The 14,602-nt window shown below is 50.4% G+C and overlaps 1 protein-coding gene across 1 annotated transcript; it reads right to left on the bottom strand.

Annotated features, from left to right (window-relative positions):
• Positions 1–11,978: 11,978 nt before the first annotated feature.
• On the bottom strand, positions 11,979–13,592 carry S100A12 (S100 calcium binding protein A12). Its single transcript, XM_032640570.1, has 3 exons — positions 13,426–13,592; positions 12,703–12,860; positions 11,979–12,234 (listed from the first exon to the last, which is right to left on the bottom strand). Exons 2-3 carry the CDS (start codon positions 12,838–12,840, stop codon positions 12,094–12,096), a joined length of 279 nt encoding a protein of 92 aa, XP_032496461.1. The 5' UTR covers positions 12,841–12,860; positions 13,426–13,592; the 3' UTR covers positions 11,979–12,093.
• Positions 13,593–14,602: the final 1,010 nt, after the last annotated feature.

Raw genomic sequence — 14,602 nt, forward strand, 5'->3', positions numbered from 1 at the left:
GCCAGTGTTCTGTGTACTTCTTTCCCCACCCCCTTCCCAACCTGACCTTCCTGGAGGTCTGGGGGTTTGACAGCCCTGTGGCTTAACTGGGCCTCAATGTCTGCATTCAGTAAGAACAAAACAAGAAGCAACAAAACTGTGGGTCTCTTCTGGGCCCTTTGGGTTCACCTCCCTGACCGTCTCCTCACCTCTGACTCTAGGCCCCCCTGCTTAGGTCCCCGTCACCCTTCCCCAGCTCAGGACCTCTCTGTCCAGACAGTCAAAGTGGTCCTTGTCACCATAAAAAGCAAAAGGGGAGTTTCCCTTCCCCTCAACCTTCCAGCCACCCCCCAATCCTGCCCCCACCCCCTCTTCATCTAGTGCTATCCACACAGCCATCTCTCTCCTACCAGAACCTTAGTCCTCTAGACAGAACGTGTCTGTGGAGGAACACTGAAGTCCAGGACAGATGGGGTGTGTTACCCACAAATGGAGTTCTGAATCCATGGGGGTATTGGGTGTCTCTCAGCAGACCTAGGATCCTCCATGGATACGGGGGTAGGTAAGCACATGGATGGGAAGCAGGGGTCTGGCCCCGGGTGGACCGGAGTGTGAGAAGGGTACCTGCCTGCCCGTTGGAAGAAACAAGATCCACCCCTGGCTCTGCAGCTACAGAGCCTAACCACTGAGTTGCGGAGGTTGGACACTGGGTCCAGAGAGCCTCTCAGGCCTGAGGATTCTTATCCTAAGCCTCGAGGGCAAGCTGACCTCCCTGAGATGGCCAGGGTTCCCCCAGGCCCCAGTGGGTGGATGAGACCTCAGGCCAGCAGAAACCCTGGCTCCTCTGCAAACTCACGGCTGGCCTGGCTCCCAGCTTCCCTGCAGCTGCTGCTGCTGGTCCTCACCTCAGCAGCCTCCAGACCACTCACTTCAGAGACATCCAAGGGACTCCTGGCCTTACAGCAACGCCGTAAAGTCCCCCTACTGGGTCATTACCGGGCTGGGGTGGGCCTTCCAAACTCCAGAGCCCAAATCAGGGTCGTCTGCTCTGCCCTGTGCTTTCAGCAAAGAGAAAACTCTGATAGGATTAGGATTGGGGGTGCGGGAAAAGACGAACAGCATCCATCCCCCAGGTTACACGTGAAGAAAGTGAGGCATAGAGTCGAGAAGGGACCAGTTCAAGGTCATACAGTGGTGATTGGTGAGGATATTGCAGAGAGCCTTGAATCCATCGTCCCTGCAGCCTAGATCTCACAGCTCCTTCCCCAGTGCTGAGCATGAAGCCAGGAGCGGCGGTCAGACTCCAGCTCCCCCCAGGCCACTTGGCTGTAGCCTGGCCCCTGGCCTGCCTGCTGTGGACCGTGTAGGCCCTGTTCTAAGAGCCTTTGCTGTGGCGACAGGGATTTCCGGGCTCCCACTTGAGGGTATGAGGGTGCTTCCAGGAACCACTCCAGGCTGTGAGCTTGGGGAGAAAGGTTCAGAAGCCCCCAGCCCCTGGGGGATCCCATAGGTGGGGAGACTTACCTCCTGACAGCCCTGCTAACCCACCCTCACGTCCCTGCTGTGCAGCTTGGTGCAGGAGAAAGAGAGCTGGCCCGGCAGTTGGGAGGCCTGGGTTCTACCGGTGGCCTGGCCAGGACTAGATACCTCAGGTAGGGTAGGCTCCCCACACCCCCTCTGCCCACCAGTGCTTATCACAATGTGTCATAAATATGTCTATGACTCTGCTTCCTCACTAGACTGTGAACTCCACGAGGTCAAGTCCATGGCATCTGTCTTATTCTCTGCTGTATTCCGAGCACCTAGAGAGGTGGCTGATACACGGTAGGATCTCAACAGATACTGACTGTATAGATGTTCTAAAATTCCCCACATGCTCCAGGCTCCCTTCTTGGGGGCAGGTGTAGAGAAAGGAGGGAGAGGAGGTGGGATTAAAACCAGCAAAATGTCCCCACAACCAGGCGCCAAAGCTTCAATAAAATGCCTCAATCACTGGGAAAAAAAAAAAAAAAAAAAAGAAGGCTCTAACTATGGAAAACAGTATGGAGGTTCCTTAAAAAACTACAAATAGAACTACCATATGACCCAGCAATCCCACTACTGGACATATACCCTGAGAAAACCATAATTCAAAAAGAGTCATGTACCACAATGTTCATTGCAGCTCTATTTACAGTAGCCAGGACATGGAACCAACCTAAATGTCCATCTACAGATGAATGGATAAAGATGTGGCACATATATACAATGGAATATACTCAGCCATAAAAAGAAATGAAATTGAGTTATTTGTAGAGAGGTGGATGGACCTAGAGTCTGTCATACATAGTGCAGTAAGACAGGAAGAGAAAAACAAATACTTTATGCTAACACATATATATGGAATCTAAAAAAAAAATGTTACCGATGAACCTAGTTGTAGGGCAAAAATAAAGAGGTAGACATAGAGAATGGACTTGAGGACATGGAGAGGGAGGGCGAAGCTGGGGCGAAGTGAGTAGCATCGACGTATATACACTACCGAATGTAAAATATTTGGCTGGTAGGAGGCAGCAGCATAGCACAGGGAGATCAGCTCGGTGCTTTGCATTGACCTAGGGCGTGGGATAGGGAGGATGGGAGGGAGGCTCAGGAGGGACGGGATATGGGGACACGTGTATGCATATGGCTGATTCGCTTTATTGTGCAACAGAACCTAACACGGCATTGTGAAGCAATTATACTCCAATAAAAATGTACTTTAAAAAATCCAGGGCTTCCCTGGTGGCGCAGTGGTTGAGAGTCCGCCTGCCGATGCAGGGGACACGGGTTCGTGCCCCGGTCCAGGAAGATCCCACATGCCGCAGAGCGGCTAGGCCTGTGAGCCATGGCCGCTGAGCCTGCGCGTCCGGAGCCTGTGCTCCGCAACGGGAGAGGCCACAACAGTGAGAGGCCCGCGTACCGAAAAAAAAAAAAAAAAAAAAAATCCAGAAGGTTCTGGATATCATCATGACATCTCAAACTGGAAGGTAAGGGCAGCAAGGGCATGGGACTCTGGAGCCCCCTCCTCAGCTTTATTCAGTCTTACCAGTTCTGCCTTCATCTGCTGGAAGGTAAGGGCAGCAAGGGCATGGGACTCTGGAGCCCCCTCCTCAGCTTTATTCAGTCTTACCAGTTCTGCCTTCATCTGCTGGAAGGTAAGGGCAGCAAGGGCATGGGACTCTGGAGCCCCCTCCTCAGCTTTATTCAGTCTTACCAGTTCTGCCTTCATCTGCTGGAAGGTAAGGGCAGCAAGGGGATGGGACTCTGGAGCCCCCTCCTCAGCTTTATTCAGTCTTACCAGTTCTGCCTTCATCTGCTGGAAGGTAAGGGCAGCAAGGGCATGGGACTCTGGAGCCCCCTCCTCAGCTTTATTCAGTCTTACCAGTTCTGCCTTCATCTGCTGCACACTAGAAGCTTCCATTTGAATAAAGCGATTTGTCTTGAAAAAAGTTTGAACATTATTTGTTTAACCCAACCTGCTTCACCCTCATGCTTGAGTGATTCTCCCCAGCATCCCTGCCATGCGGTTGGCCCAGCTCTGCCTGAACTCCTCCAGGTAAGGGAGCATCCTCCTTTGGTGCTGGCACTTAGAAAGTCCTTCATTACACGGAGCCAAAATCTGTCTCCTCGCGCCTGCCAAGCATTAACCCTGGTTTCCTCCCACACCACTGGGGATGCAGAATAAATCTAACCTCCTCCACGCACGCAGCTACCCATCCACTTCTTCAAAATCACATCCAGGCTTTCTACAGCCTCTACACAGTTGTACCAGGAATGCTCTCCCCACCCTGAGATCTCTAGTGAGTCCCTTAGGGCCCATGAAGGCCTAGAACCTATGTCGCCACCTCCATGAAGATTCCCCTGACCACCCACCTTCCTCAAGCCCATGGGGGCTTCCTCCTCCAGGCCCATAGAACTCTCCGGTACATCTACCTTTGCACTTGCAATAGGGAACTGTAACCCCTTATCTGCAAGTCTGGCAGTGGCCCTGGATGCAGGGACAATGGCTGATTTGTCCCATGTCCCCAGGTACCTACGTGGAAAAAGCTCTCAGTGAGCATTTCAAATGGGCAAGGGAAGGTAGGGTGGTCCTAGGACCCTGTGGAGCTGGAGGGTGAAGCTGGAGCTTGCATGAGGAGAGGGTAAGGTGGGGGCTGCTTTGGGCATGAAGGGTGCGCCCTTGGTCTGGCGATCTGGAGGCCAGGAGATGGTGGAGCCACTGGGCATCAGGACGGCAGGGGACAGAGCTTCATTGATCCCAAGGGTTCCCCCTTTTGCCTATCTCTCTGCTAGCTTGGTCTGAGAGGAGGAGGCTGTTCTAGGCCCCGCGGGAAGGTCTACAGCAATCCACTTTCACAAAGCCCTGTAGGATTTTCTTTAAAAAGAGCTGATCAAGGTGACTTAGCCCTTCCATCCCATTAGTCCCCTTCACCCCCAAAGACTGGTTCTATTGAGTAGAGAAGAGCTGGATTCTTCCCTCAGGTAAAGAATAAGAGTGTCAGAGTGAAGGTTAAGATTCCCACTCCAAGTGAAAATTGCTGACTACCTCTAGGATTAATGAGTCCTTTCAAGGAACAAAAGCTTTGGGGGTTCCCCAGCATAACAGTGATTAAAGAACAGAGAAAGCCTGTTGTCAGATGCCTGTCCCTCAGTTCCTATAAGAGGGAGTTGCCCTCCTTGGCAGTGGAACCTGAACTTCTGTGTACCTTTCTGGGCATGGTGAACAAGTACAGTGGCAGCTGCTGGATGCTGCCCAGAGGCTTAACAATGCTCAGAACATGTTCTGGGGCCTCGGTGGTATGAAATGCTTCCAGAACTGGCCACAGAGATGGATTCTTATAACATCTACTCATTTGTCTTCTCATTCACTCATCAGACATTAACAGCAGACTTGCTGTATGTTGGGCTCTGTATAATGCTCTGAGGGGCCCCCATGATAAATATGGCTTCATTCTATCATTAAGGAACTCCCAGGACTGCAGGGCAGACAAGACAGCTCCTCACATGATTCCGATATAAAAAAATGAAAGGCCAGAAAGGGATAAAGTTCTGTGGGGCTTAGAGATAGGAGGGCTGTCCTTCAGCTGGGCGGTCTCGCTGCGGGGGGTGAGTTAAGTCTGGTGGCCACAGGCATCCTGGGAAAAACGTGCAGATACTTCAGAAGGAGGAGAGCACGTGTGCAAAGTCCTGGACGTGGTCAGATGTGGGGTTTGAGCAACAATGAGGACCCCTGGGGGTGGAAGAGGGGGAGGTGGGAGATGCAGAGGAGAGGGGGACAGACACTAGGCCACAGAGCTACAATTTCATCCGGAGAACGGAGGGCAGAAGCAGTGGAGGTTTGGGGAGGGAAATGATATAATCATACCTGTATTTTAGAAAAGTCTGTCTGTGGTGTGTGGGATGATTTGGGGTGGAAATGAGACAGGTTAGGAGGCTGCTGCGATAGTCCAGGTGAGGCTAGGAGAGTCCGAGGTGGTACTTCTCAGAGAAGATGATGCCTTCAGCCAGGGTCTCAAACTACCCAGGCCCCAAGTCAGCAAGGCAAGCATGCCCCACAACCCCTAGAAGAAGAAGAGAATTGTGTGCTGTTTCCCAAGACCTTCCCAGAAAGAAATGCCTCAGCTTTCACCAGCCGGCTGAGGCAATCTTACATAAGCCTGACACAAGCCCTTCTGTGAAGTAAACTCCAGAATCCAACCTCAACACCCTGCCCCCTTCCAGGAATTGCTGAAAACATGGTTTAGAAAGCCCAGTGTCATAGATTTTGACACTCCAATTACCAAAGTGACAACAGAACTGAAACAATTTGTTGCTCAAGTCCTGTTGCCTCTTGGGACTCAGGCCTGAAACAATTCCTCTACCCCAAGACTCAGGTCATCCTCCTGGCCAAACTGGACCCCCAACCCCCATCCTCAGAGGTCCCCACTGCACACACAAGACAGGGAAAGTGGACACCAGGGGACGGCTGGCCTCCTGTGAGCATCCCAGGGTTTCCCTTTTCTCTGCGAACTCTCCCACTTTTGCCCATGTACCCAGAATTGTCACATGTATGGTGAGATTGTACAGTGAGAGGGGGACTGTTGAGAAGACCTGAGGCGAGGGGTGAAGAGGAGGGTGATCCCCGGACAGGTGCATCAAGGTGGCAGGATTCCGGCTTGGGGCACGGGACAACCCAGCTCACTTCCGTCCATCCCCCTCCTCTCTTCTCCCTCTCCCTCTTGGTTTGTCCCTCTCTTTCTCTATCTTCCCTTCCTACATTCTCTCCCTGAGTCTCTCCCTCACTTGCTGCTTTCTGCCCTCCTGGTCTCAGGGCTGAGGTGCAGTCCCAAGGTGCTTGGGTGCTGCCAGGGAGGGGAATGCCTTTGAGATGTAACTCAGGGTCACATCTCACCGGGGATGATGCCGCCAAAACAAAAGATGCTCAGCTTTCAAGATGCCCATTAACAATGGAAGGAGAAAATCACAAAGGGAAACAGTTGAAGGGCTTGAGAGCATTGAGCCTGGAAAAGAGAAGCGGGAGCATGTCCTCTCCACAGCAAGGTCTCCAAAGCCTTCTGTGATGGGGCATATTTTCTGCCAGTTCCCCCCACCCTCCATCACAAGCATCTCACTTTTTAGCTGTTGGTCCCTTCAGTTAGCAAACAGTAACTCAATTCTACTAAACCAACATTCATCAGTTATTCATTCATTAAAAGACCCCTGTAGGCAGGACACTGTCACAAGCCCATAAAACACAGCAGGTCCCTGTTCGGCTGGAGCTTATGCTTAGGGAGACTCAGGCAAGAAACAAATGGAGGAAGAAAGAATAGATCATTCCAGGTGGGTATGAGCTCCACTGCAAGAGGAAGACGTGCTAGAACAACTACTAGCTGGGCTGGAGAACCAGACAGGGCTTCCCTTGGGAGGTGACAATGGAAATGAGACCTGGGTGACAAAAAGCACTGGAGAAAGTCTGGAGGGTCTTCGTCAGGTAGTGACACATGAATTATGTTTGGACATCACGCTGGCTGTTGTGTGGATGAGGGGTTGGGGACCAGGTTGGAGGCTGCTGCAGGGATTTATTGAGCCCAGTCTTTGTGTCAAACACTCTGCTAGGTCCCCTGACCTCAAGGAGCCTTCAACCTAATGGGGGCAACAGACACCTAAATAGCTATTTTCAATATTACATTGTGGCCGAAAGAAAAGCAACGGTAATAAGGATCAGACGCCCTGGGAGCACAGAGGAGGTGCTTTTCTTCTGTCTTCTTGGGCAAGTGCAGGCCTGCCAGCGGGGGAGAGAGGATTAAGGAAACATTCCTCAGGCTAATGCTGAAAGGGCGAGGGTTCTGCTTGCCTGGGGCTGGGTTAGGTAATGAGAGAAATCAGAGAAGCATAGGAAGTCAGGGCCTTGCCCTTCACAGCCTGCTTTGCTTCCTTTTAACTTTGAAGACTTTCATATTGACCAAGTTAAATGAAGAGTCCTAGCCATTCTTGCACCAGGGGGTCCCTGTAACCATCCCATTGAATCCAGATCCTTCTCCTGACTTCCAAAGCCCCAATATGCATGTTGGCTTGACTCACAATGTGCAACAGCCTACCGGCCTGCGACATCCTCCTGAAGGGCATGGGTCCCTTGTCACATACTAACTCTCTTGCCCAGAGGGCTCTGTCAGACTCATCATCCCCAAAGCAGCCTGTCGGCAGGACAGGAAGGTAAGTCCTAGAGTCCCCAAGTTGAAAGCCACTCTGGATAGGAGGTGGAAATATGGGAGGGGGTGTGAGCAGGAGAGCTCCCTGGAGGTTGTGCCATTTGGATTGGGCCTTGGTGGGTGAGCAGGAGTTCCAGAGCCAAAGAAGGGCCCGGTAGCTTGGTAACTACAACAGAGTATCAGACATTTTTTTTTTTTTTTCGGTATGCGGGCCTCTCACTGTTGTGGCCTCTCCCGTTGCGGAGCACAGGCTCTGGACGCACAGGCTCAGCGGCCGTGGCTCACGGGCCCAGCCGCTCCGCAGCATGTGGGATCTTCCCGGACCAGGGCACGAACCCGTGTCCCCTGCACTGCACCACCAGTGAAGCCCCAGACACTTTTTAAATGTTTGTGAATGAAGGGAAAAGAGGGCACTTCAGACAAAGAGAACAGTAGGACAGCAGGTGCAAAATCCAAGACGTCTGACAGTCCATGGGGAAACTGGAGAATGTTCTGGAATGGCTGGAGACTAGGGCTCATGGCGGTGGACAGGAGGTCAATGGCGAGATGCTGGAGAGGACATGTCCAATCTCTGTGGTCCTGTGGTTCTAAGTGTCCTCGTATCTGTTTGCTTGTTTCGTGATACCTGCCATCGTCCGGGGACCAGACTCTGCATTTTGACGAAGGGACCAGAGATCACCTGGTCCAAACATCGCACTTTAAAGGTGAGAGACCAGCTCAGAGAAGCAAGGTCATTTGCTCAAACTCACAGAGCCAAGAAGCAGTTGAGCCGGGAGGCTAACCTAGTACATTTTATTCCAGGTTGAAGGCTCTTTTCATCAGCCTTGTGTGCCTCTCCGACTGATGGATTTTGACCATGTTTGGGGACCCTTAACATTTTTCTAAATATGATTGAAGTTCAATTTGTGGTTCAGTTGGCTATTTTGAAACAAAATCATGGCTGTGATTGTTTTCACAATAGCAAATGTGCTCGCTTTTGTTCTTATTGGTTGGTTGGGTGGGTGGGTGGGTGGGTGGTTGGCTAGCTGGCTGGTTGGTTGGTTAGTTGACTGGCTGGATGGATGGATGGTTGGCTGGATGGCTGGCTGGATGGCTGTTTGGTTGGGTGGTTGGCTGGATGGCTGGTTGGTTGGTTGGCTGGCTGGTTGGTGGCTGGTTGGTTGGTTGGTTGGTTGCTGGTTGGTTGGTTGGTTGGTTGCTGGTTTTTACCAGATGTTAACATTACCATATACATCAGAGTGGCCACAGATACACATGAATTCATTAAGCAAGGGCACAGCTTGTTGCTCTGGCCTTTCGTTTAAAGGCCTTTAGAGAAAGACAGCACCTAACTGCCCTTAGTTACTTGTATAATACTGGTCAACTTTACCCAAGTTACCCCTAAAATGTAACCTAAATCTGTGCTTTGGTTTAAAATAACCTTTACCTGTTGTGGCTGCAGCAGAGAGAAGATAGCTGACCAAATGTAACTAAAACCTCCTATATAAATTAGTATTTTACTATTAATGCTAATACCTAGTGAGTGCTTACTCAGCATCAGATGCTGTGCTAAGTGCTTTACAGGTGTTGCTAGGTTATCTAATCCTCACCTCAACTCTGGGAAAGGTGCTGCTTTTATTCCCATTTTATTGATGGGGAAACTGAGGCTTAGATATTTTAAGTAACTTGCTCAAGGTCTCACAATTAGTAAGTGGTAAAACTAGGATCTGAATCCAGAAATATAACTTTAATCTTCATACTTGGTCCACTACCCTTTCAGTGCCCAAATATAACTTCATTCTCATCCTTCTAGATCCTCCTCAAAGTTCTCCATCCCATCCAAGTATCTCAGAACATTAAAATTGGATGACACCTGAGTGTTCACCTAGTCTAAACTCTTCAAATGAATTCACCGAATTCCTTTGAATTCTTCAATAATGAGGACAGAGATCCAGAGAGGCAAACTGTTCTTCCCAAGGTCACTCAGCAAGTGAGGGCTTTCCCTGAATGGTCTCCCTTTCTCAATCAGTGATGGAAGACTTCCAGGCTTGGGCCATTCCAAGACTGCCTTCTCTGGGTCCTGAATTCCTTCATCTTTGGCCAATCTCACTCCACCCTCAACTTCAGCCTCTCCCCCTGCCCCATCCCCAGGAGAGGGTCTCCACAGGCTCCTGCTTCCTCGCATACTTTCCACACTTCCCACCTGCCTCAGCTTTGCCTCAGATCCACATCTCATGACATAGTAGTTTCCTCTGCTGGGCAGCCCAGCAGACCTCCAGCCCTGGGGCTTCTGTGGCCAGGACTCGTCACTTTCTGGCCTCAGTCCTGAATCCCAGCTTCCTGTGCACCATCTCCACCCAGGTTTGCACCAAATAAACCAAAATACAAACCCACCTCTGCCCCAATATAAAGCTTCTCTTCTCACTTTTCCTCATATCAGTCATACCTGGGCTCCAGCAAGTTACCTCACCTTTTAAAAATGTCGTCATACACTCTGCCCTCCTGGCCCATCCCTCCTGCTGAGGAGGGGGCAGGGGAGCAGCCACTGGTGTGTCTGCCAGAGGCCAAGGCTGTGCCCTGGCTGCTTCGACTGTGGTGTCCTAGCCTGCTTAGGCTGCGAGAACGAATGCCATAGGCTGGATGGCTTAAACAACAGACATTTATTCTCCCAGTTCTAGAGGCTGAACATCTGGGATCAGCCTGCCAGCGATGGTTGGGGGCCTGGGGAGGGCTCTCTTCCTGGCTTGTAGACTTGCTGTGTGCTCATGGAGAGAGAGAGAAATCTCTCTCTATTCTTCTTCTTATAAAGGCACTAATCCCATCACGAGGGTCCCACCCTCATGACCTAATCTAATTACCTCCCAAAGGCCCCATCTCCAAATACCATCACACTGGGGGTTAGGGCTTCAACAAGTGAGTTTGGGAGGGCACACAAACATTCAGCCCATAACATACGGGTACTCTGGCATCTTGACAAAATTGACCTCTTGACCTCTGGACTAAAGGGACACCCCATCTATCCCAGACCTGACTCAGCACCAGACAGGGGTTGGTGGGCAGGGAGGTCCCCAGTGACTTCTGCCCATTCAGACTGAATACACTTTTCACCAGGGAATAGTGACCCAACACTTGCCCCCTAGGGAGATTATTCCTGTCCTCAGAGACCATGCTCCCTCCTGTTTCCCTCTGGACCATTTACAGGGAATCAAATAAATAGCCTATTGATTTCCATACATTCATCCTTGTAAGAGGTATTTCTGAAACACCTACTGCATGCCAGGCACAGTGTTGCTGCTACAGACCCAGTGCCTACTCTCACACACACCCATCCATTGAGGAGACGGACATAGAACAAATAAGCACATTAGTGGATACAGAATCACAGCAGGAGAGAAGAGCACAGAAGGAGAGCAGCTTAGTCCTAGGGGAACATTTCACTAAGAACCTGGACTAGACCAGCATGAGGAGGGAGTCTGGCCCAAGAAGTCTTCCCTCCCCTTATCCTGTGCTGGACAGAGCTCATGCTCTCCCCCTCGTCCTGTCACTCTTCTTCACACACCCTTTCAAAGTTCAGCCCCAAGTTTCATGGCCCATACAGGAAACATAAGTGAAATCAATCCTCTCACTCTCTTGCTCAAAACCCCTGTGGCTCCTTAGCACACTTGGCACAAAGTCCAAGGCCCTCCTCACAGGCTGTAAGCCCCTGCTCCCTGCTCCCTGTTTCCTGAAGGCTCTGGTCTCCCACCAGCCCCACCTCAGACCTGCATCTGCCACTGTGCTGGTCTTTGAGCAGGTTAGACACATGCCTGTCTCAGGGCCTCAGCCTCTTTCTGCAGGAACTCTTGACCCACAGACAACCGCAAGCTGCTCTCCTTCCTTTCTTTTAGATTTCTGCTCAAACACATCCCTCAATTATCATATTTACAGTATCCCTGTCCTTCCCTCTGCCCCTTATTTCCTTGCTTTAGCTTTCTTCATATCACATATCATTACCTACCAGTGTATCATATGATATATCTTTATGCTAATACCTAGCGGTTTGTCTGTTGGTTCATTTTCTATCCTCTCCCCAATAGAATGCAAGCCCCAAGAGGACAGGGACTTCACGTCTTTGGTCTCTGGCTATTATAGATGCTCAGTAAATATTTGTTAAATAAATGAATAAATGAACAAATCGGGGACATTTAATAAATTATTGGTGAACAAATGAACAGAGCAGGGGTTCTCAGAGGTCTAAATGGGGACTGTCGGAACAGCAGGGGTGAGGAAGGATCAAGTTTTGTGAAAGAAAAAAGTACACAGACACTGTTATGAACTGTTCAAGGGTACTTTTATTAACTCTCGCTTCCTTCAGGCAAGGCAAACTTCAGTGAGGAGAAGGGAAAGTCTTCTTGGGGACGTTGCTGGGAAGAGCCCATCAGAGCTTCTACTCTTGGTGGATAGCCTCATGGGCAGTCTTCAGCACCCTGGACACCAGGACTACGAATTCCTCAAAGGTGACCTGTCCATCTTTATCAGCATCCAGCTCTTGGAATACTTTGTCAATGGAAGGTTGGTCTTTGGTGTTCTTGGAGAAGGGAAAGCAGGGACAGTGAGCTCCCCTTTATCCAGGCCTCGAATCCCTCAGAACTCAGCTTAGGGAGGCCCGGGAACACCAACTGATTAGCCAAAACTATGTGGGAGAATCCAATGTGAGAAAACAGAAGACACAGAGAAGCAGCTGTCTTGGGCCATCCTAGAATAAAGTCTTAACCTAGAAGATGCTGTGTAGCTCAGCAATCCAATCCCGCCCTGCCCTGCCTCTCTCTACACTCTACAGAGACAGGAAGGAGCAGAGCCTAAGGTGATGGTGGGAGTTATTCAGAGAGGGAGGCAGAGCCCCTGTCCCACAGCTGGCGGGGGGGTGGGGGGAGACATCCTTGGAAGCTCAAACTGGGAAGAACCCACCCCTTGTCCCACCATCATCCTTCAGGCCTTGCCACTGCCCTCAGTGCAGGGGGTCGGGCAACTTTTCCAAGAGAGGAGCATCACGTACCTTGAGGGCATTTGGAAGTTCCTTTGTGATCAGCTTCTTCAGCTCACACTTGTTGAGGGTGTCATAATTCCCCAGCCGAATGGAGTAATGGTGGAAGATGTTGATGATTCCCTCCAGGTGGTCTTCCAGCTTCGTCATCTCCCTAACTTCGCATTCACCTTCAAAGAGACAAGGGAGGTCTTGTCAAGGGGCAGTTCCTCCCCCACCCCACAGCACTTCCACTCTCTCCTCTCTTTCCATATCAAAGGTTTAGACAAGGGATGACTACCCCTGGGTCTGCTCTGCGTTCTCTCTGCTCTGTGTTTGATCCACGGTGAATGTTCTCATTTGCGGATAGGATGGGGGGGAGAAGGACATAGAATACCGCCTAAAGTCTAAAAGAATCAGCCTTAACTGTCGCGGTGTTCCATGTCCCCCCATCTCCTGGGGACTATAGTCCAGAGGTTGTTAATCACTCATGCTCACCTGGGAAGGGTGCTGTGGTTGGCCAGGCTGTTCCCTTTCCCCCAAGTGTTGGTACTTAAAGGCCCTTACAGATGCCAGCCACCCCACCCACCTTGCATCCCCAAGTCCTGAGACTGGGTCTTCCTAGCACAGCAAGAGCTGGCATTCTTGGGCCCAAAATGCAGTCAGCCCAGAGCGGTTCCAGCAGGCAGGAGGTTGTAGCTTCCAACAGCCTGCCAAGTGGCCCCCTGAAGGCCCAGCCAAGGAAAGGACACTTACCCCTCAATGCACAGAAGTGTGGAGGCAGCAGCACTGGTGAGGAGCCCTGAGCCAGGGAGGTTTTTATAAGGCAGGTGTCACCTTTGACCTCGAGCGAAGAAACTTCTCTCGTTCACCATGGGGCATGTTTCTCTGTTGCTCAAGAGAAGCTTCAAACATGCGGCACTGACTGCAAAATGGGCAGCTCAGATTGCAAGAGAACAAGTTTCACTACAGGCATGGCTCCTACCCGGAAAGGGAAGGGCTGGGGAGAGGCATTTGCTGAGTGTCCATGCAACAAAAGTGATAGTGATAATAAAAGCAATCAAAGTAGACATGTAATCTGGGAAAAGACAAAGGACATTGGTTTAAAACTAAAGAAATCTGAATATAAAGTATGGAACTTAGTTGATAATAACGTGTCAAGAGCAGCTGATTACTTGTAACAAATGTACCACACTATGTAAGATGTTAATAATAGGGGAGACTGTGTGCAGGAATACTGGAACTCTCTATATTATTTTCTCAATTTTTCCATAAATCTAAAAATGTTCTGAACTAAAGTCTAAGTGTTTGTTTGTTTGTTTGTTGGCCGTGCAGTGCAGCTTCCAGGATCTTAGTTTCCTGACCAGGGACTGAACCCAGTCCACAGCAGTGAAAGCACCTAGTCCTAACCACTGGACCACCAGGGAATTCTCTAAGTGTTTTTAAAAGGGACCATGTATTGGGCACTCACATCATGCCAGACACTGCCTTACACAAACCCTCACCTAATTCTCCAAACAGCCTTCACTCCAACAGCGCTAACGGTTTCCCCATTTTGCAGATGAAGAAAATGAGTTAAGGTTAAGGAACTTTTCTAAGTGCCAAATCCAAAATTGTCTACTTTCAAAACCTTTGTCATTTTGTAATTTTTCCCTAAAATGAGAATAGTTTTTTGTTATCAAAAATAATACATGCTTGGGGCTTCCCTGGTGGCGCAGTGGTTAAGAATCCACCTGCCAATGCAGGGGACACGAGTTCGAGACGTGGTCTGGGAAGATCCCACATACCGTGGAGCAACGAAGCCTGTGCGCCACAACTACTGAGCCTGCGCTCTAGAGCCCACAAGCCACAACTGTTGGGCCCACGTGTCACAACTACTGAAGCCCGTGTGCCTAGGGCCCATGCTCGCAACAAGAGAAGCCACCACAATGAG

This window comes from Phocoena sinus, chromosome 1 (genome assembly GCF_008692025.1).
Source record: "Phocoena sinus isolate mPhoSin1 chromosome 1, mPhoSin1.pri, whole genome shotgun sequence".
Lineage (NCBI taxonomy): Eukaryota > Metazoa > Chordata > Mammalia > Artiodactyla > Phocoenidae > Phocoena > Phocoena sinus.